The sequence below is a fragment of the Sus scrofa genome, chromosome 7 (genome assembly GCF_054392235.1).
Source record: "Sus scrofa isolate SSC_HxYL_T2T_F1_AM1 chromosome 7, Sscrofa_HxYL_maternal_Yorkshire_Landrace_v2.0, whole genome shotgun sequence".
NCBI classification, from domain to species: domain Eukaryota; kingdom Metazoa; phylum Chordata; class Mammalia; order Artiodactyla; family Suidae; genus Sus; species Sus scrofa.
In genome coordinates this window covers 123,732,252-123,755,156 of record NC_139389.1, presented here as the reverse complement: position 1 = coordinate 123,755,156, position 22,905 = coordinate 123,732,252, and the positions used below count along the sequence as shown (strand labels likewise).

Here is a 22,905-nt window from a genome sequence, read left to right as displayed (position 1 = left end):
GGTGCTTGTGCCCTGCTCTTTTCTTCCTTAACCTACTCACAGCGTACTGTTTGGTGCGTATGGGTTTTCTTAGGCTCCAAGTTGGGCTGAAGGAGTAGGTCACGGCGGTTTATAGCCATTCTTGCTGTCCTCTAAGATGTTTGAGGAGCAGATGTGGAGATTCAGGTCTGGGTCTCATCATGCTCCTACCAGGATTCATGGCTCACTGGAGATTTCTTGACTGGGCTTGTTCCTTTGGGATAAAATTTGCCGGCTTGGCACAGGCTTCTCCAAATGATAAGATTATTATAATGTTGGTATTATCTTGACAGATGCCTACCTTTGACATTTGCCAGATGTGGAATATAGCTTTCTGTCAGAACTGAGGATGTGTGACTGTTTCCTGCGGCGTGCTTTGTTTCCTTGTAATTGCCTCCTCTCCATTCGTGTTGTTTCTGCTCTCCTCTAAATCGGACGCTGGTGGCAGGGACTAGATTGGGTTTCTGGGCTGTGATTTGTTGACTCTAGAATAAACCCATGTGTTTAAGTCACAGCTCTGGTTTTTTTTCCTTTTAATTCTGTATCATTAACATCTTTTTAGGTTTTGTTGTAATTTATTTCTAATGGCATCATATAGGCCTGATGAGTTTTCTTCTCTATGTATTTTTCAGCCTTTCTAAATCTTGTAATACAGAGAGCGTACCTCTTTTTAATAATTTTCCTGTACCACTGCGTGTTTACAACAAGAAATATAAAAATGTTTTCATCTGCGTGCTCTGTCTGCCTCTCGCTTGCTTTTAAAACTTGTATTCATTTCAGCTGTCAGTGGAAAGGAATTCGATGTGGAAAATAATCTCTAAAAAACAATTTTCCTTGTGGTGTTCTCTGATCTCTGTTAGTAGTAATTTTGTCAAAACACCAGCTGATCTATGACTATATCAAGTGTCAGATTAATCAGTAGAATTCATAAGACACTGAAGAAGCAAATCAGAGAGGTATTTATAAAGGTGGTGCCAAGGAGCATTCTCAATAATGAATGCCACCCCTGCCTTGCAGACAGTTCTGTCATGAGTCATCCTTTCACCATGAGCTAAAAGGTATTTAAAACATTAAAGTTTCACTTTCCAGCATTAATTTCATCTCAGAAATTGCAGAGGGGAGGATACCTGCTGAGTATCTAACAATTAGAATGGTTCATGATCCTTGCAGTCTACAGTGTACAGCAAACCAGAAACTGAAGGACCACCCATGCTTCAAAGTAAATATGACTAATTCACAGCCCTGATAAATAGGTGTGTCTTAGTCGGAACTTTATCATGATTTTGATGTGCCAGAATGCATTCACAAAGAGTGCTATCAGAATGTGGAGCAAAAACCAGAAGAAAAAACAAATGTGAGATGACTCTGGCATGACATAAAAAAGAAATTCGTTTCAAGACTGTGTGGTTCATCATGTTAAGACCGTCCTTGAGATACGAGACAAGAAAAAGGAGCAATCGAGAAAGATTTAGGTGGTCTGGAGGAGGACAAGTAGGCGGAGATGAGAACCAGAATGTGTGGGATTGATGTACATGAGGTGTATCTGAAGGACGAGAAAAATTTGTAGGAAAAAAAATAAGACCAAGGAACAGGGCTTGATGGGGGGTAGATCCTGAATTATGGGGAGATACGGAATAACGACAGCCAGCTCTTTCGAAGCTGCCGTCGTAAGAAGTATGAAACCGAGAAGTTCTGCATAAGAGACTTTGAGATAAAAAGGCTAGAGGACCAGAGGTCAAGGAGAGCATCACTAGACATAAGTAAGTGTTTGGAGAGTGAAAGCAGAACAGGGAATCGTTCTTTGAAAGCAGGAGATGTAGGATTTAGCTTTATCTTTTATTTTTCCACCAGTCACCTGCTACTACTCTCTGCCTTAGCAGCTGATCTGCATGAAGTTGTATAAACAAGGCACAGCCTTAAAAACCCTTCCATGGTTCCCTTTTGCATCCTCAATGGAAAATTGTGCTATGAGGTAGTTTCTTTAATTTTCAGTGATAACTCTAAGGCTTCTGGGGCTCAGTACCTCTGGTGGGTTTCAGTTTCTCTGTTAATAGAAGCGCATCAGTTTCAACCAGCAGAGAGGTCTGTGGCTCAACATGAAGTCAAGTCAGATGTGCAGAGGTCTTGAGCAGTTGGAACTGTCCTCTACCAACTAAAAACATGCTCCTTCTCAACAAAGTGAATTTGTTCTGTGTTCTTAATGCTCTCGCAGTGTGGCGTCTCCACGGTGATGTTAATAGTAGGAGTGGAAAAAGTTGTTGCAGATGCTTCTAGGTGACTTTGAAGACCTAATTGTTTTTTGGTTTTGAAATGTAAATAATTATTGTTCTTCAAAAGTAGTCATTTTGATTGAAAGCAAATGCTGTTTGTTAATATTAATCTCATAAGATATATCTATATATATTTTCAAATAAATTTTATTGGCGTTTAGTTGACTTTTATTGGCGTTTAGTTGTGTTCATTTCAGGTGCACAGCAAAGTAAACCAGTTACACGTATCTGTGTTCCTTTTTAGATTCTTTTTCCATATAGGTTATTACATATTTTTTGTAATCTTACTGAGTTGTCATTGACATGTAACATTACGTTAAAAGTACCCAACATAATGCTTTGATAAATGTATATACTGTGAAATGATTACCACAATCAGTTAAGGTCCATCACCCCACAGTTTTTTTTTTCCTTGTGAAGATAACTTTTAAGATGTACTCTCTTAGCAGCTTTCACAGTACAGTATTGTGAATGATAGCCCCATGAGATATTGTCAAAACTATATTCATAATTTTATCTTCGGAGTTTCTAGGATCCTGGAAATTTTGTAGAGAGCTTCAGTTCAAATTCTTAAGATTAATTCATTGTTTTAAAAAATAAATTTGCTTGTCCAAAGGCTATTTCTCCCTCCTCCAGTTTCTGCCTGTCTTCTTACTCACATACAGAGACAAGCAGACACACAAACACACAGGTGCTATCCTAAATCCAAGACGGAAATGTGATTGAGGGTGGGGTCACCTTACCATAAAACAAAATCTGCTTGCCGTTGTTAAATATCTGTATCAGTTAAGTGTCCTTGAAATGAGACATAAGTTGCACCCCTAATAGGAAAAAAAGGCTGAACTAAATTAAAGAAATAGCATTCTAGTAAAAGAGAGAAAAAGACCTTTTTTAAAAAAAGGGGGAATAGCATTGAGAACTTTGTCTAGATACTCATGTTGCAACAGAAGAAAGGGTGGGGGAAAAATGTAATTGTAATGTATACATGTAAGGATAACCTGACCCCCTTGCTGTACAGTGGGAAAATAAAAAAAAAAATAAATAAAAATTAAAAAAAGGGAATAATAAGGAATCTGGCATTGTAACAGTGCAATTTTAAATTATCTTCTAAAGAACACGTTAATGTGTCACGGCACTAGAATCACTGCCCCTTGGTAGAAGTCTTGCACATTCTAACTTGTTTCTCTAGGCATAAACGTGACTCAGACTTTTGAGTGAAGTCTTTTCCCCACCGTCCAGGGGCCTAATATTGAACCAATTTAGAAGCACAGGAGGCTTGCAGGACTTGAAAGTAGAATAAATGATGGCTCATCTGAGAGTTGGTATGTGGCTACAGATTCTCCAGGCTGCTTGTGTAGGTTTCCTAGAGGAATCATGGCTATTGACCCCTTTGATACAGTGGTTGAACTGCATCAAGATACTGTCAATTCCAGAATTCTTCATTCATGCTACAAATTCTCGCCTATTTACCATGTGCCAGATGCTTGGGTAATAGTTGCAAGAACCCATACAAGATTCTTGTCCTCAGGGCCTTGTAATCTAAAAGGGGGACAGACATTAAACAAATTTGTACATAAGGTTATTTCCTTTGATATAAGTAGAGGTTACTCGTAAAAAGACCTAAGTCAAGTCTTAGGTTATTAGAAAAGACCTTCCTGAGAATTGGCATTTAAAATATAACAAGAGGAAAAATGAAAGTCGGAGGAGCCACAGGAGGGCCTGGGGATGAACGCTGCAGGCACAGGGCTTCCCCCAGTGTCTGTGGAGCCTGAAGACAGTGCGTGTGAATGTGAATACAGGGTAGTAAAGTCAGCTCCTGCACGGCCTTTAGATTCCAGAGTCAAATGGACCTGGATTGTGATCTTGACTTAGCAGCTGTGTGATCTTGAGCAAGTCTCTTGGTTACAAGCATGATCTACAGGTTACTGGTGTATCCACTCGCCTTTTCTGCATAACAAACCACCCTAAATTAAGTGGCTTTAACCCAGCCATTTGGGGGAACTCACTTTGGGCTGGACCCACAGGGATGGTTCTTTTGCTCATCTCACTGTGAGTGGATACTTGCAGTCCTCACGTTTCTTGACCTTTCAGCTGTGCTTTGCAAACCAAGAGAGAATATTTCAAGAAGAGAAAGTATCTGTTTACTGTAGCATCACGAGGTTGTTTTAAACCTCAGACTGTGTCTGTATTACAGAGATGGAAGTTGTACTGCAGTGTGTTCAGGACTGAGTAGAGGCTGTGGTGGGCATAGTAGCAGCCACCCAAAGATGCTGACATTCTGATCTGCAGAACTTGTGAGCATCTTAGGTTACATGACAAACAAATTAAGAGAAAGTTGCAGATGAAATTAAAGTTGTTAGTCAGCTGACTTGGAAACAGGGGGATGGTCCTGGATCGTCTGGGTGGGCCCAGTATGAGCACAGGGGTCTCTAAAAGTGGAAGAAGGAGGCAGAAGAGGAGGGTCAGGTGGAGATGAGGCTACAGAAGAGGTTAGAGTGATGCAGTGCTCGAAGTGAGTCAACCGCCACTCCTGGCTTAGAAGGTGGAGGAAGAGGCCATGAGCCAAGGAACGTGGACAGCCTCTTGAAGCTGGAAAGAGGCAGGGAAACAGATTTCCTCTAGAACCTCCAGAATACACGCAGCTCTGCTCACACCTCGGTTTTAGCAAGTGACATCCACCGCACACTTCTATTAACCACAACATAAAATGATGTATTTGTCTTGTTTTAAGCCACCATGTCTGTAGTACTTTGTTATAGAGACAATGGGAAGTGCACAGAGGGTAAGCACAGTCTGATCAGATGCGTAAACCACTCTTCAAAGAACTTTTGCTGTGAAAGGAAGAAGAGAAGATGGGACATGCAGGATTTAGAGAGGATGGCAGTGTGTGTTAAAGCAGTGGGAGATATTTTGTGATTTTGAGTTTTCCCATTATTTGTGTGATTTCTGTGTTATTTTTATGCTTCTTAGAAACACAACATCGGAGTGCTTCATCTGGCGCTCCAACTACTGTCACATAAAAATCTTTAAAAGCAGTTTATTTGTACTTGAATAAAAACCAGATATCTTTGCCATTTCAAAACATGAGGATTGCCCTAAAATATCAGTTAAGGAAATTTCTCTCTTGCTTAATGCTGACTAAAACTAATTAGACCCTGTAGTACTTTGTAGGAATATATGTTAAAGATTTATAAGCCTTGAAATTATGCTCACATTGAAAGAACAAATAAACCAAGACACCATAAATTTGAATTTTATTTCAAAATCATTATAATTAAACATGGAATTATTTTTCAGTTTTATAAATTATAGCTGATGTCTATAGATATTAATAGTCATTAATAGTCATTTTTTCATAAGTGCTTATTATATGTTTGGCCCAAACTTAAATCTTTTTTTTTTTTTTTTTTGGTCTTTTGTCTTTTTAGGGCTGCACCCTTGGTGTATGGAGGTTCCCAGGCTAGAGGTTGAATCAGAGCTGTAGCTGCTGGCTTACGCCACAGCCACAGCAACACAGGATCTGAGCTACGTCTGTGACCTACACTACAGGTCACAGCAACGCCGGATCCATAAGCCATTGAGTGAGACCAGAGATCGAACCCACGTCCACATGGATGCTAGTTGGGTTCGTTAACCACTGAACCACAACAGACATTCCCCAAATTTAACTCTTAACAGCTCATCATAATCTTATGTGTGAGTTGGAATTATTTATATTCATATTTTACAGATACAGAGTATGAACCATTCTGCATGTAAAGCAAATCATTTAGCAAATTAATATGTAATCATTTTCATATAAGAAGTTCTTTTTACTTTAATCAACAAACCAGTAGTCTATACAAGCATCATGTAAGGTATTCCGTTGTATAGACTGTAAATAAATCTCAGTATAATTTAAGGTTGATAAATGGGATTTTGGGGGGAAAGTCACATTGATGAAATGTGCATCGCAGCTCCTGAGAACGTATCAGTTCATTCACTTGTTTATTTATAATTACTGTCAAGAAGATGTCCTGTTGATAGTCCCCTTCTCTTCTTCAGTTATGAACAAACAGAGTGGTTTTTTTTGGTTTTTGGTTTTTGGTTTTTTTGCCTGTGCCCACCTCATATGAAAGTTCTCAGGCCGGGGATTGAACCCATGCCCCAGCAGTGACCCAAGCCACAGCAGTGGCAACACTGGCTTCTTAAACTGCTGAGCCACCAGGGGACTCCTGAATCTTAACTCTTACTCTGAAACTTCTTAGGAGGGGAAGAGATCAGAATATAAGAGAGATGTCCATCAGGAAAAGTGTTTTTACTGTGTTATTACTGGTTCCCTTTTTCTTTTACCCCTTCTTTTCTGTTGCTCACGGGTGCATCTGAATTGCAGTTTTTAGCTATGACAATATTTTAACTCTTTCTTTCTACTTTTATTGTTAATAAACTCAAGATGAAAAATCTACCCTAATTCTCCTCTGTGACTACAGCAGCCAGTAAACAGAGTATTGCATGTTTTTTCATTTCATGCAAACAATATTAGTGAGTACATTATATTTGCTTGTACCAGACCCTGTGCCTGGCAGAGAAAAAAAAATTGCTCTGGGACTTTGATCTGCCTCAGTGGTGCCAGATTTCAACTTTTCTTTCTGACAGGATACATTTAAATTAGCTTCTAGAATAAAAGGTGAAACATGTCATTAGAGAGGTAGGAATCTATTTATGGACTATACTCTATAAAGTTTAACTCTGTGTCTATTATTTCAGAAGCTTTGGAGGTTTTTTAAAAAATATCTTGAGGAATTTTAAAATTATTCTTTCCCTACTTATACCTCATTTTCCCCCCTTATTTTCCTCTGTTAACCCCTTCCATTGTGCCTGTGGAGAACCCTGTGTGCACAGCTCCTTAATCTTAATCCATGGCGCCTTTTTTTATCCATTTGTCTGAAGTAAAGCCTCCCGTCCTTGGACGATGTTACTTCTCCAGCAGCCCCTTTCATGAAAGGCCGTCAGTCTCCCCTTTTTGCTCCTTACAGCCAACAAAGTGAAGGTAAGCTACTGTCATTACAGTCATTTCTCAACAGAGCTTGTGTTTTGAAGGAGCTTTTTTCTAACTCCCTACCCTCCATCCCGTAGTCAACTGACTCATAGGACACCTGCTGGCCTTTTCCAATGACTCCAATTCTTTAGGTTTGGCTTCCCTCTCCTCTAGGTTCCTTCCATCCCCTTCCCCAGTTTTAGTAGCCATATGGATAACCAGTTCAACACCATGCCAAAGCTCCTTGGCTTGTGACATTTTGGCCTTCGTTTTAGCCATTCATAAGCCTAGCCACACAAGGAGCCTTATCACTCAAACCAGGCCACAGAATCGGATTTCTTCTTTGACTGCAATCTTCTGTTTTCTCCTTTCCACTCTCCTGAGTCTGCTCTTTAATCCTCATTGGCCCTGCCTTCTCTCACGTCTCCCTGCACCTTTCCACGCATCAGCTTTGGGTTTCATGTGCACCCTTCCTGGCCTGGACTCTGCCTGGTTTGGCACCCTAGAGTCACTTGCCCTGTTAACCCTCCTTCTTGCCTGCCATGGCAGTTGCTTTGATGACTCTCTAAACTTTTCCCCCAACGCCAGCTTTTCTAAGCTGTCTTCATATGTCTCCAAAATGTGTCAGCTGGGTCTGGCATAAAATTCACGCTCATAGTCTCAACAGAGCTTCCCAGAGGTTGGCAAACATTTTCCTCCTCTCTTGTGAGCTGCATGTGTGCTTTTCCAACCTCTTATTACTTCTCAACCCTGCAGCCCATCACAGTCATCTTCCCTGTCCGAGGTGACCACTTGGCCTGTTGCCGCTGAAGATACATCAAGTTCAGCTGCTGCAGGCTCTCAGGTTTTCTTCCCTTCTTCTTTCTTCTGTATCTTCAGAAAGTATGTGTCTTGGGAATGCCTATCAAATTGGTAGAAATGGAGTTCCTGTTGTGGTTCCGCTGGTTAAGAACCCCACATAATGTCCATGAGGATGCGGGTTCAATCCCTGGCCTCAGGTTAAGGACCCGGCCTTGCTGCAAACTGCTGTGTGGGCATGGATGTGGCTCAGGTTCAGTGTTGCCGTGGCTGTGCCGTAGGCCTGCAGCTGCAGCTCTGATTGGACCCCTAGCCTTGGAACTTCCATATGCCACAGGTGTGGCCCGAAAAAGAAAAAGAAAAAAAAATTGGTGTAAATTACAGATAATGATAATATCAAGAGTTGGTGAGAACTTTGTATTCTAAGGTATCCATTTACTGTTAGTGGGGAATATAAATGATCTTTTTGAGGAAACTACTCATTAAAAATTGGCAGCAATTACTAAAATTAATATGTAAGTATATTGCAATTTAGGAACATACTTTTAGGACTCTGTCCTACTAATCTATACCTGCCCAAGTGGGCAGGGTGTATGTCCAACCAACATAGAGAATGAAAGATGCAGTTAGAAAATCGTTATTGGATTCTAAGTGGGTAGGTGATAGTTTGATGAAGAATGGTATATTTTTACATAGTCTTAATTCATCTCCCCCACAATCTGGCAGTTAATTACAAAGGGAAACATAGTAACTTTACAGTGGAGAAACCTGCCCAGCACCGCCTTAGTGACTCCACCTTAATACTTTGATCAAAATTAACACCATATTGGGAAAACTAGTACCACGTTCTTCCTGATATTTTTGAAAACAGGTACCATCACTTCATTGATATCCCTTCTACGACTGTATAACTTGAATCTAATCGTGAGAAAGCATCAGATAAAACCTAGGAAGGTTGGCCCACAAAGTAACTGGCCTGTCCTCTTTGAAGATGTGAAGCTCAAGAAAGAAAGAAGACTGAGGGTCCAGACGAAAGAGCTGTGATATCCAATGCAAATGTGATCCATAAGCCACTAAGCTGCAAAGGGCATTAGTGGAGCCAGTAACAAACACGGAATTGAGTATAGATTAGACAGAGGTTTCTGGTATTGCTAATTGCACTGTGGTTATAGGAAAGGGTTTTTCAGTGTTTGCACACTGAAGGGTTCAAAGGTAGGAGAATGACGTCTCCAGCTTATTCTCAATTGGTTCAGAAAAATTATGCACATACATAAAAACACAGAGTACTAAAGCAAATGATGCAGAATGTAAACAATTGGTGAATTGCATAATGGGTATATTGGGATTCTTTGTGCTGTTCTTACAAGTATTTTTTGTAAGTCTGAAATTGTATCAAGATATTTTTTAAGAAATAAACCCACCTACAAGGCATGGTGATCTGGGAAAAAACTTTTAAATAGGGCCCAGATGTAATGGACAATTTTCCCTAGCCTTCCTTGATGTATTTTTTATTCTGATTTCTTTGTTTATTTATTTATTTTTGTCTTTTTAGGGCCGCACTTCCAGCACATGGAAGTTCCCAGGCTCGGGGTCAAATTGGAGCGGAAGCTGCCAGCCTACACCACAGCCACAGCAACGCCAGATCTGAACTGGGTTTGAGCTGGGTTTGCAACCGACACCACAGTTCACAGCAGCACTGGATCCTTAACCCACTGAGTGAGGCAAGGGATCAAACCTGCATCCTCATGAGTACTAGTTGGGTTTGTTGTTACCACTGAGCCACAATGGGAACTCCCCTTATATAGATGTAAGATATATAAGATAAAATATAGTTCCACGTTTCATGCCTGTTCCCTCTAATGTAAGCCTGTGGAACAAGGTTAGGGAGAGTGTCATTTTTCCAAGAATATTATCCAAGCTTATAGCTTTCTCCTGCCCTTTGTCCAAAGTCATTACAGTATAATGGGAAGGGTATATAAACTACATATATTGTCTTACATATAAACTACATTTATTGTCCTGTATGTATAATTTCTCACAGTTGAACATCTGATGAGATTTGGACTGCAGACAATTTGAGGTTCTAATCTCTGGCAAGAACCTAGAATGTAGCTCTTCTTTGTTGCCAAATTCAGATCCATCTGCTTTAACAGGCAAGTAGGTTAAGATGATAACTGCAGGCAAGGCCAAGTACTTTTTGTGAGAAAACAGCCCTGGGTCCACTCCTACACGATATAAATTGGCTTTCGTAAGTTCTGTGTCACAGATATGTCAGTGATCATTTCAGCGTGGCACATTCTCAGAATAGATTGAATCTCTTTGTTTTCAGTGGCCATTAAAAAGAAATCTCAGACCAGCCTCCAAGGATGTCTCCTTTTGAGTACTGTGAACTGATGAAACCTTCAAAACTTAATTATGAAAAGATTGTTACACAGAGAAATTACATGACCGAATATAAAGAATTACTGGCTCCAAGCTTTTCAAATATTTGAAGGACAGAATAATTGACTTTAAAACAGTTTTTCTGACGATAGTTAGCAACACCATTTGCGCAGTGGGGTTGCTTCTAATAAACGACAGTAAAAGTGATATCAGGAGGAAGCCAAGGACAGCGCCATAGAGCATTAAAATAAATCACTGTTTTTAGAGTCAGGCTGCTCATGTCTGTAATCTTTATTCTCCCACCTAAAGGATCTGACACTCTGGATAACTTATTTAAGCTCTCTGAGTTTCACTGTTTTCTGGAGATCACCTATTTTCTCTGAGGATTGTACTGCTCCTATAGTAGCACCTACTTGGTAGCATCGCTTATGAGGATCAAATTATCATATCTAAATAGAACAGGCCCAAAGAAAGTGTCCAGCAGCTCTAGTTCTTATTTATTTATTTATTTTTTTGTCTTTTTGCTATTTTGGGGGGCCACTCCTGTGGCATATGGAGGTTCCCAGGCTAGGGGTCTAATCGGAGCTGTAGCCACTGGCCTACGCCAGAGCCACAGCAACTCGGGATCCGAGCCGCGTCTGCAACCTACACCACAGCTCACGGCAACGCCGGATCGTTAACCCACTGAGCAGGGGCAGGGATCGAACCCGCAACCTCATGGTTCCTAGTCGGATTCGTTAACTGCTGCGCCACGACGGGAACTCCAGCTCTAGTTCTTATCTCTTTGTCTAGTCTTCAAAGCAGTGGGCTGGGTGAAGATACAGATTTTGAAGGAGGGCAGTCAAAACTCTGCTTTACATCACTTCGTTCTTCTCCGTCAGGGGCCCCTTCCCGTTTCCCGCCACTCACTCTGTTGACTGAAATGCTGCGTCTACACAAACAGCCGTAGCCGGGAGTGTAGATTGATCCAACACCATTTAGTCCATCTTCGGTGTATGTCCGCAGAGGTAAAAAGCCTCAGAAGTATCAATAAAAACTGAACATTCTCATGCTATTTCTTATAAAGAGAATAAAAAACAGCATTGGCTTAAAAAAAAACAACACACAACTCATGCTTGCAGTTTGTTGTAGAAGAAATTGGAAGCGACTTAAGAAATAACAATTTTTAGGAATCTGATGAATCCATAATTTTAGCTGGAAAGTTAATGGAGTAGATGATTGGCGTGGACCAAGGACCCACCAGGCAGAGTGGACTTGAAATAATTGTAGCAGGAGACAGTTTCCACTTAAGTGCTTTATTCAGTCTAAGCTTTAAAATAAGTGCTTTATATGGAGAAATGTAATGTATGCCCGACTGGAAAGGGGTGGGGTTGGGAGAGGAGAAAGCAGGAGATTCCTTGAGTTATAAACTGAGATGAGTCTTCCTCTCAGATGTCACTAAGGATCTGGGTGTTCATGGTGTCCCCGAGCGCGTCCATGCTTCTGCTAACTCTGTCCCAGAAATCTGCCCGCATTCCCGATTCCGGTATTCTCTTTCAAGAGAATACAAATAAAAATATTTAATTCAACTCAAATCTAATAATACGTCCATAGCCTTTTCTAAATTTTGTTTTGTCATCTCACTGCCTGGCGAAGTTGTTTTTAGTTTCAAGGGCAAACCCCAGCCTTCCTCTAACAGAGTTGCTAGCTCGGTGGATAAACACAGAGGTGCAAAGACATCAGAAAATGCAGTTCCAGCACATCCTCAGTAGTCAGAGATCTTGTTGACAATGACCGCCTCATGCTCCATTTCTCTTCTTTAAGCTCTGAACCTCACCAGTCCAAGTCTAAATACAAATAAGCTCCAGGGCAGCTATGCCAAGCAAGGCTAGAAGTCGGGGAGAAATGACCTAAATGCTCTGGAGAAATGGTGCTGCATGTGTGCTCCACGATGCTGACGTTTATGCTGCTGGCGAGCTGTAGGATGCTGCTCTCAGATGTTTCCCTGTGCTGGCAGTCAGCATTCATTGGTTGGTCTGTAAATAAATGTTTCCATTCAGATTTATAATGCCATCTTTAGGGTGATGTTCCTAAAGCTTTTTTTTTTGGGGGGGGGGTGGTTATAACTACTTAGAGAGTCTGATAAAAGCTGTGGATCCTCTGTTCTCATCAGAATGCATGTATGCGTACATACATTTGAAAACATTGCGAAACATTGAAATAGTTTCATGGAATTTACATGGAGCCTCCTTTTAATGATCTGAAACTGGCTGTGAGAAATTTATCTTCCTCTTCTTGAAAGGATTCCTCAAGGGCTCTCTTGCACCTTCTTACAGGCTTAGAATGTGTAATTCCAGATGACGGTATCTACCAATTATTGAGCTTTTACTCTTTGTTAGATGCTATGCGTTCCTCGTTTCCAAAGGTGAACTCTGGATCATCTCCTCCAAATCTGTCCTTCCTGTGGCCTCCCCATCTCACCTAACACCAGCTCCATCTCCTCATGTGCTCAGGTAGGGCTGGGTCTTTACCACCACCACCACCACCGCTGCTGCCGTCCCCTTTCTCCTAGGCTCCACCATCTCTTCTTGCTGTTGTGAGTAATCGCCGTACTTCCGCTCTTACTATTCTGAACACAGCAGCCAGAGTCATCAGTTCTATTACAGCGCAAGTCTTAATCATACCGCGGTTGTACTCAGAATCTTCAGAGACTTCTTACTTCATTTATAGTAAAAGATGAATTCCTTACAATGGCCAGACCTTCGGTGCTGCCCGGCTCCAGGGGCCATAGGAAAAAGTAAAGAGAACCAAAAATGGTGAAAAGGAAGGCTAATGTAACAAACTGTAAAAATATACTTGATTTTTTCTTTTATTCTCTTTGAAAGACGTAAAACTATATAAGGTAATAATTATAATTATTGTTGGGTCTGTAACATATATAGTTAAACTATGTGTAACAATAATACAAAAGGGAGGAAGAGAGAACAGAGCTAAGTGGGAGCGATGTTTCTCTATGTCACTGAAATTAAGGCGGTATAAATCTAAAGCTGTTTCTGATGGTGCGTGCATGGTAAGCCGTAGAGCAACCACTAAGAAAAAACTCAAAAATGTGAAATTCATTAAAGGAATTAAAATGTTACACTATAAAATATTCCCTTGATGAAAAAGAAGTAAGGAATAGAGGAACAAACAAAGATAGAAACTATGTAGGAAACAAAAAAGTAAAATAGCAGGCATAAGTCCAACTATATCAATATTAACATTAAAAATGAGTGGACTAAGCAGTATAATCAAAAGACAGAGCTTGTCAGATGATGAAAAAAGTCCAACTACATACTGTTTATTGAAGGTACACTGTAGTTTCAAAGATATAAATAGATTAAAAAAGATGCAAAATGATAAATCATGCAAACAGCAACCGCAAGAAAGCAGGAGTGGCCATACTAATATTAGACAAAATATACTTGAAAAAAAAGTGTTACTAGAGATTTAAAGGGACCCCTCACAATGGTAAAAGGAACAATTCACCAGGAAGATATAACAATTATAAACATAACTATACCTAACAACATAGACCCAAAATACATGAAATAAAAACTGACAGAAATGGAGGGAGAGATAGACAATTATATTCCATTTTCAGTAGTATATAAGAGTAACTAGTCAAATGAATGACAAGGAAATGGAAAATAAACCATTAAGATATAAAGACATCCATGGAACACTCTAAACTACAACAGCCGAATGCATATTTTTCTTAAGTTCACATGGAACATTCTCCAGGATAGACTATATGCTAAGCCATTAAAAAAAAAACTCAATAAATCTGAAAAGATTAAAATCATAGAGAGTATGTTCTCTGACCACAATGGACTAAAATTAGAAATTAGTAACAAAAAAACTTTGGGGATATTCACAACTATGTGAAATTAAACAGCACACTTCTAAATAACCAATGTACCAAAGAAGAAATCAAAAAATAAATGAGAAGATACTTTGAGATGAGAGAAAATGATGATACTACATACCAAGTCTTATACAGTGCAGCTAAAACAGTACTTAGTGGGAAATTTATAGCTGTAATTGCCTAAATTCAATAAAGAAGAAGAAAGCTCTCAAATCACTAAGTTAATCTTCCATCTTAAGACACTGGAAAAAGAAGAACTAAACCCAAAGTAGGCAAAAGTGAGGGAAACAATAAAGATCAGAGCAGAAATTTAGCAAAACAATAGAGAAAATGAATAAAATAAAAAGATGGTTCATTGAAGAGGTAAAGTTGACAGACCTTCAGCTAGACTTAACCAAGAAAAAAAGGGAGAACACTCAAATTAGTAAATCAGAATGGTAGGGGACTTTGCTGAATTTAGAAGGAGGAGTTCCTGTTGTGGCGCAGTGGTTAGTGAACCCGTCTAGCGTCTATGAGGACTCAGGTTTGATTCCTGACCTTGCTCAGTGGGTTAAGGATACAACATGTAACAAGTAAGAGATTGAACTAGTTGTAGTAACCGTAATGGTAATAAAAACTAACCATAACAAAAACCCCAAGTCCATTTGACTTCACTAGAGAATGTTACCAAACTGGTTTTTTGGGGGATTGGTTTTTTTTTTGTTTGTTTTTTTGGGTTTTTTGTTGTTTTTTTTTTTTTTTTTTTGGCTTTTTAGGGCCACACTCACAGCATATGGAAATTCCCAGGCTAGGGGGTCAGATCAGAGCTACGTAGGCCAGCCTGTGCCACAGCCACAGCAACACGAGCTCTGAGCTGAGTCTGTAACCCACACCACAGCTCACAGCAATGCCGGATCCGTGACCCACTGAGCGAGGCCAGGGACTGAACCCTCGTCCTCATGGATTCCAGTCGGGTTGGTTACCGCTGCACCACAACGGGAACTCTGTATGTTACCAAACATCTAAGGAGGGATTAATACCATTCTTTAAAACATCCCAAAATAGAAGAGGAAGAAGCACTTCCCAACACATTCTATGAGGCCAGGGTTATCCCAATACCAAACCAGGTAAGAGATCACCAGAAAAGAAGGATACAGACCAATTATCTCTCATGAATAGAAACACAAAAATTCCCCAGAGAATACTATCAAACTGAATCCAGCAGCAAATAAAAATGATTACATACTATGGACGAGTGGGATTTATCCAGGAATGCGAGGTTGATTTTACAAGTGAAAAATCAATTAATATACCATATTAATAGAATAAAGAACAGAAACCACATAGTGGTATCTCAGTAGGTATAGAAAAAGCATTTGACCAAATTCAGCACTCCTTCATGATAAAAAAAATTCAACAAAATAGGACTAGAAGTAAACGTCCTCCACCTGTTAAAGACATTTACGAAAAACCCACAGCCGACGTAATATTTAGTGAGGAAAGACTAAATGCTTTCTCCCTAAAATCAGAAGCAGGGTATCCACTTTTACCACATTATTCAATATTTTAGGCAAGAAAATAACATAAAAGACCTTCCCATCGGAAAGGAAGGAGAAACCCTCTCTCTATAGCTGACGTGACTTATAAATAGAAATGTCTCAGGAATCCATTAAAAAACTATTAGAACTGGGAGTTCCTATTGTGACTCAGCGGGTTATGAACGTTTCTAGTGTCCATGAGGATGGGAGTTCCATCCCTGGCCTCCCTCAGAGGGTTAAGGACCGGCATTGCTGCAGGCTGTGGTGTAGGTCCAAGATGTGGCTTGGATCCTGCATTGCTGTGGCTATGGTGTAGGCTGGCCGGCAGCTGCAGCTACACTTTGACCACTAGCAACTTCCATATGCCGCAGGTGCAGCCCTAAAAAGAAGAAGAAGGAAAAAAAAAAAGAATCTCACTGCATCAGTCGCTCTGGAGGTGCCGGTTCAATCTCTGACCCTGTGCAATGAGTTAAAGGATGTGGCATTGCCGCAGCTGCAGATTCAGTCCCAGGCCTGGAAATGTCCATATGCCACAGGTTGTGGCCGTTAAAGGAAAGAAAGTGTGGCACTAGAATAAAGATAGACTTAGAGATAATAGAACAGAATTGAGAGTCCAGAAATAAATTCTCACATTTATGGTCAGTTGGTTTTTTAACAGGGGTGCTGATGAGGAAAGAACAGTCATGGGGCTGAAACAGCTGGATAGCCATAAGCACAAGTATGAAATGGGCCCCATACCTCCCAACATATATAAAAATCGACTCAAAAGGGTCAAAGATTAAAACTAAGAGCTAAACGTATAAATCTCTTAGAAGAAATCATAGGGATAAAATTTTGAGACCTTGGTTTTGGCAGTGATTTCATGACATCAAAAGCACAAGCAACTAAAGGGAAAACAGGTAAAAATAGGATTTCTGGGAGGGGAGAGTGTGAAAATATTTTAAAATCAAATGTGATGGTTGCACAACTCTGTACTACAAACCATTGAATTTTACACTTCAGATGGACAGATGGCACTGCATGTGAATTGTATTTCAAGTAAAAAAGAAAAAAACCAAAAGAGGCAAAAAAAAAAAAAAAAACCCTTGATGAGACATTACACATAAGATATAGAAATATCCAATAAGCCATCAAAAGATATTAAATATCATTATTTAGGAAAATGCAAATTAAAACCGTAATGAGATACCACTGCATACCAAACGGAACTAGAATTGCAACTCAGAGTACCAAGGGCTTACACTGATTCCAGCACTTACCCAGGTATCGTAGCTCCTGCTGTGATAGTCCTTGAGCAGCCTCTGTATCTGTTTTACCATTGTTAACAGCCTGGACCAGTGGATAGAGTTGGCTTTTCACCTTTAAAGCATGCAACCATGTACCCACAAATGAAGTATATTTATTCTATGAATGTTAAGTCTTACCCCTGGGCTATTGGCCTTTTTTTTTTTTTTTTTTGTCTTTTTAGAGTTGCACCTGCCACATATGGAAATTCCCAGGTTAGGGGTCAAATTGGAGTTGCAGCTGCTGGCCTATGCCACAGCCATAGCAACACGGGATCCGAGCTGCATCTGTGACCTACACCATAGCTCACGACAACACCGGATCCCTAAACCACTGAGCGAGGCCAGGGATCGAATGTGCATCTTCATGGATGCTATGTTACAGTCTTAACCCGCAGAGCCACAAAGGGAACTCCAGGACTTTTTTTCTTCTTTTTTAATGATTCACTTGCCTTTGAGTTTCAGAGTGATTTTTTTCAGACTCTAATATTTATTCCAGTATAAAGAATTTGGTTCAGTTAATAATGCAGTAAGCACTATCTTAATAGTGCTTTCTGCATGCAGGCACTGTTCTGAATTTTTATTTTAATTTTATTTTTATTTATTTTATCTTATTTTTTTGTCTTTTTAGGGCCGCACCTGCAACATATGGAGATTCCTAGGATCCAAGCTGCGTCTGCGACCAATACCGCTGCTCATGGCAACTCTGGATCCTTAACCCACTGAGCAAGGCGAGGAATCATACCCGCATCCTCATGGATACTAGTCAGGCTCATTGAATGTTGAACCACTACAGGAACTCCCTGTTCTGGATTTTTAAAGATGCATACCACTGATCCTGACTTTGAAAAGCTCAGAGTTTAGTAGTTCCCATTGTGGCTCAGCAGTTAATGAACCTGACCGCTATCCATGAGGACGCTATCCATGAGGACACAGGTTCAATCCCTGGCCTCACTCAGTGGGTTAAGGAGCCAGCACTGCCATGACCTGTGGTGTAGGTCACAGACGCGGCTCGGATCCCACATTGCTGTGGCTCTGGCGTAGGCTGGCAGCTATAGCTCCCACTGGACCCCTGGCCTGGGAACCTTCGTATGCCACAGGTGTGCCCTAAAAAGAAAGACAAAAAAAAAAAAAAAAAAAAAAAGCTCAGAGTTTAGCAGAGAAAGCAAGTATGCAAATAAACATTTTCAATGCAGATAGATAATTGTACTGGTATAAGTCTTGAATAAGTAGAGTGGTTAACATAAAAGGAAATGATCAACTCTGCTGGAGTGGTTATTGGAGCTGAGATCATTGAATAGGACATTCAAGGATATATAGGAGTTTGCCAGTTAGTCAGCAGACCTAGGATCCCTATTTCTGTGCCGTGACTAACCATGGAAACCATTTATGCATAAACATCACTATTGGATTTAAATAAATAACTACTTAAAAGTTGAAAAAATTCATTGTTAGTTTGCGGGAATGCTGTGTTCCTTTACACCTTTTTAATAACTAGCTTTGTGTTAAGATATAATTAAAACCCCCTGGCAAAACACAGAAGGCTTAAAAGGGCAGTGCTTTTTGCTGGCATGTGCTTTGTAAAATACCTTGCAAAACAACCAGCTTTTGGAGTTGTTTCATTCCATTGCATCTGCTTTTTGGAATTTAAAGTTAAATAAGCAAGTTAAAAATTAGCGAACTCATGAAGATTTTGCTTTTCTTTTTTTTTTTATCAAATTGTGGTTAACTTAATAAATGAATACACTTGAGATCCGTGCTTTTCAAATTTTGCAGGAGAAAAGCTTTCATCTATATCTGTGATTATTTTCTAAGTGTACATTATTTCTCATACACAAATGTTGTGTAAGGTAGTAATGGTTAGTTTCTGGTGAAACTATTATGTTTATCAGTAAATGTCTTCTTAGAGCTAATTATGAACATAATTATGGTTTATCATTATTAGTATTCAGTTCCTTATTTATTTCTCACTGTAGCCTTTTTGTCTCGTATTTCATTGTTCCCTTTGGGATAAAAAAGGGCACATTTCAAGGGAAATAGGAATCTTTTAGTTTCAGGTGTTTTGATCTAGCCATGTTGTGCTGCTTACACTTTGGAGCAATAAGAAGGCTACCTGATATGGAACATACATTTTTGGAAGGGCTGTGCATTGACAATTCTGGAAAATCAGGAATCTGCTGAAGAATAGTAGACTGGAAATAAAAATGAACTTTTAAAATATGAAAAAAAAAATAGTGACTGGCAACTACTACTACAAAGGAAAGGCTGGGATTTTTGTTTTGTTTTATTCTGTTCCTTCTTTATTTTAATTATTATCATGGTTGATGTTTTCGTACTCCACAGCAAATTAAGTATTGTATGGCGATGGCAGAGGTTTCTGATACGCTGCATTTGGGAAATTTATTTCAATATATGCCGATTTCATGTCATAGTTTTAATTGCAAAACTCAATGCCAATTCGTTCCATTGCAGTGTAGGGTAATCATTACCTTATGAAACTGTATTATATGAATTTCATCATATATTCTACATGAAGCTGTATACTAAGAATTGAACAAAAATAATACATTAAAAATCAGTGGCATATGGTTAATCCAAAGTGATTAAAACGGAAATACTAACTTTAGTTTATGAATATAAATCAAAGACAGAAAAAAATGTATTTCGTTTTTAGATTATATAAATGGTGGAGAACTTTTTACTCATCTTTCTCAAAGAGAGCGTTTCACAGAGCACGAGGTGCAGATCTATGTTGGAGAGATTGTCCTTGCCTTGGAACATCTCCACAAGGTAAGATGCTCAACCTTTGGGATTCCTGTCTCTGAAAAATCTGTTAACTGACGTGATGGTGGCGCTAGAAGAGCTCATGTGTTTACCTGTCGTTGTCTCAGTGGAGCTTGTGAGGGCGCCCTTGGAGATCTTGACCAAGTGTTTCAGTTTCATGGGTCCTTTTTTAAAAGTCTGCTTTCTATTTATAGTTCTGTGATACAGATTAAAAAGGTAGAACCTGAGCTTTTTGGGGGTTTTTTTGGGGGGGAGTTTTGTTTGGGGTTTTTTTTGGTTTTGGTTTATGAAAACTCCTACTCCTTATTACAAAGTATCACTGGAATAAAAGATTTCCATTCTTAAAATAACCTGTGAGATGAAACGATAAGTCATAAGCTGTACTTCCTCCACTGTGACTTACTCCATTGCAGACTCTGCCTGTACATCTTCAGGGTATATTTCCCGAGTAGCTTGGAATATTTGAGAGAAGCACTTACCTATGGTACCCAGCTACCCCACCCTCTCATCTGACTTTCTTTTCCATTTGTTCGTCCCTGGCCTCTTCTCTTACGCCCTCGCCCTCCCTTCTGCTCCATTTTTTTCATGTAGCATGAGCTCAGTTACTCAAAACTTGAAACCGAATCCATGTATGTGATGCCGTTTGAACTCAATAAAATCGGTTTAAATTTTCTAAAAGTATTATTTCAGATACTGCTATTCTTGATCCAGGAAACTTTGATGAAAATTTTTTTAATGAAGAAGGATTATGGTAGAAGCAAACAGTCATTATGTAGCCTAGACCTGTGTGTATTTCCTGAGAAATCAACAGTACAAGAATAATTTGTATCAAAGGTGTGTGAGGCCATAAGGAGCATGACTTGAGTCGCTAAATTCAGAGGACACAGGTACATCATAAAGCCGCTGTTTTTCTTTGTTAGGTATTCATAGTCTGCCCTAGATTACAGGTAGAAGACATTAAAGTGCTGATTAAGGAGCATAAAAAAGAATGGAGAGAAATGAAGGAAGAAGGAAGACAAAGACGAGGAAGAAGGATGACGTTTTTAAAGGGTCAGGGAGATGCGAATTGCAGGATGGAGGCAACGGATGGGAGAGATTGTGAAGAAGAAACAAGGAGGAAGGGATCAAGAAATGGGTGGATCTATAGCCCAGGACAGAAACTCAGCTGGGCAGGAGGAGGGAGACGAGGTACAGAAGAGGAATCCTAAGAAGAGTGAAGGACAGATGCGTAAGAGCAGGAGGGAGGTAGAAGAGGCTCTGGGTGCAGGGCTGCCGAAAAGAAGAGGAGCGTAGGGTGGGAGCCGAACTGAAGTGATGAGAACAGACGTTTGGATTCCTTTTGATCGAGTTGTTGGTATGGTGATGAGCTTTCTGCTTTGGTTGTTTTTGTGGGATATAAAGTGGGACATCTTTATACATGAGACACATCAGACCTATGCATAGGCTGAAAGCTTGTGTTTTATGCTTCGGGAAATTAGATGTAATTTTTGTAATATGAAAATGATGGTGACAGTCACCTTAAATACCAGCGGAAACGCAAACAAAATACAAAGCGCTGAGAGATCAGCTGGTAAATTCAGCTTTTAATTTGTATGGGAACTGTTCATTCTGTTTATTAAAGGAAAACCCATGAACATTCGTTGTTATTAAAAGAGGCTAATGAGAAACACAGAGGTGGAGACCATGATGAGTACAAGGTATACGTGTAATTGCAGCGATGTGAAAGTAATATGAAGATCAGATCTTTGCTAAACTCTTCTTAACCTTCCTTAAAAAGATAATACGGAGAAATAGAACATGAAGCCAGTAATGCTAATCTTGACAGAGCTGCTAACACGGAGTTCCCAGGAAGAGACAAAAATGGGGCGTTTACCTGAAAGTGAGGAGGGGAAGCAGGTGGTCAATGACTTATTCCTAAAATCTTTTCCAAAGAGATTGTTTAAAAAAAAAAAAAAAGTCATTCTGGTTGGTAGGTGCTCGTAAGGCTTCAAGTGTCTGTTCAACAGACTGTAAACATTATCCTTCCTGGTAGGACATTGAAGTTCTTGGAGGAAGACTGCCTAGTGTTTTTTCTTGTGTAATTTTATATTTCAATGTTAAGAACATATCAAGAATCCTATTTTTCATATACTTAGTGTCGAGGAAGTTTAAAAACATTTAGTTCAGGCTGATATAGCATGAAATGTGGAATTCACATATGTCAAGCACTTCTTATGTCACTTGGGTAGATTTATTTATGTTACATAGCTGACATGTTTCACCACAAAACTTATATGCAAAACAAAATGGAAGGATATTTAAATATCTAATTGATCTGCTTTGCTTATTTAGAACTAAAGAGCAATTAAAATTAACCTGTGACCTTCAACCTTCATGTTAAGGAGCATACAATCCGATATGTCCTTATTAATGACTTCTTTGACACACGACACTGCACTAAATACTAGGGGAAAAGGATAAAAAGTGAAAAAAAAACCAGCGTTAGGATATGGTTCTATCAAGACAAACAGGAAATACTTACGAAATATCAGTATTTTTTAGGTAAGCACAACCTAAATTTAGGTGTTGTAGGAAGAAAAAACGAAAAGATGACCAGTGTGGGAATTGATGAGTCAGGAAAGCTTCTGACACCGTGAAGAAGTGATGGACATGAGTTGGCTAAGAAGGCCCCAGCAGAGCAGCTGGAGTGAGAATAAAGCCCATCAAGGAGAACCCAGGAAGAAGCAGCAGTCCGCAGGGAGACCTACGGACGCTGGTCCAGCAGGGATGGACCCTCATCATATGGAGTTTGAAGGCGTGGGTGGAGAGGCCCAGGGAACCTAGCTAGTAAGCCCGGAGGCGAAGGAATTTGGATGCGCCCTGGCCTGTGACTCAGAGCCATCATGACAGCATGAGTGAGAGAATGCCTTTTTTTGGTTTGTTTTTAAGGTAGATAAGAAAGACTTGCCTA

At 39.8% G+C, this 22,905-nt stretch overlaps 1 protein-coding gene and 1 long non-coding RNA gene across 14 annotated transcripts in view; one reads left to right on the top strand and one right to left on the bottom strand.

Moving 5' to 3' along the window:
* The window catches only part of RPS6KA5 (ribosomal protein S6 kinase A5), a 191,758-nt gene that overhangs the window by 88,688 nt on the left and 80,165 nt on the right, over nt 1–22,905 (top strand). For 6 of the 12 annotated variants that reach the window (XM_084970033.1, XM_021099612.2, XM_021099611.2 and 3 more), the window contains one exon: nt 19,846–19,961. The exons of 5 other annotated variants lie outside the window; for them this stretch is intronic. In XM_084970033.1, coding sequence (XP_084826159.1) covers nt 19,846–19,961 — 116 coding nt within the window. Of the gene's footprint in view, nt 1–19,845; nt 22,850–22,905 lie in introns of all 12 variants that reach the window. One more of the 12 variants, XM_084970037.1, reaches the window with a different exon arrangement.
* The window catches only part of LOC102168159 (uncharacterized), a 126,372-nt gene continuing 114,437 nt past the window's right edge, over nt 10,971–22,905 (bottom strand). For both annotated transcript variants that reach the window (XR_014811298.1, XR_014811300.1), the window contains one exon: nt 10,971–13,240. This is a non-coding gene — a long non-coding RNA (uncharacterized LOC102168159). The remainder of the gene's footprint in view (nt 13,241–22,905) is intronic.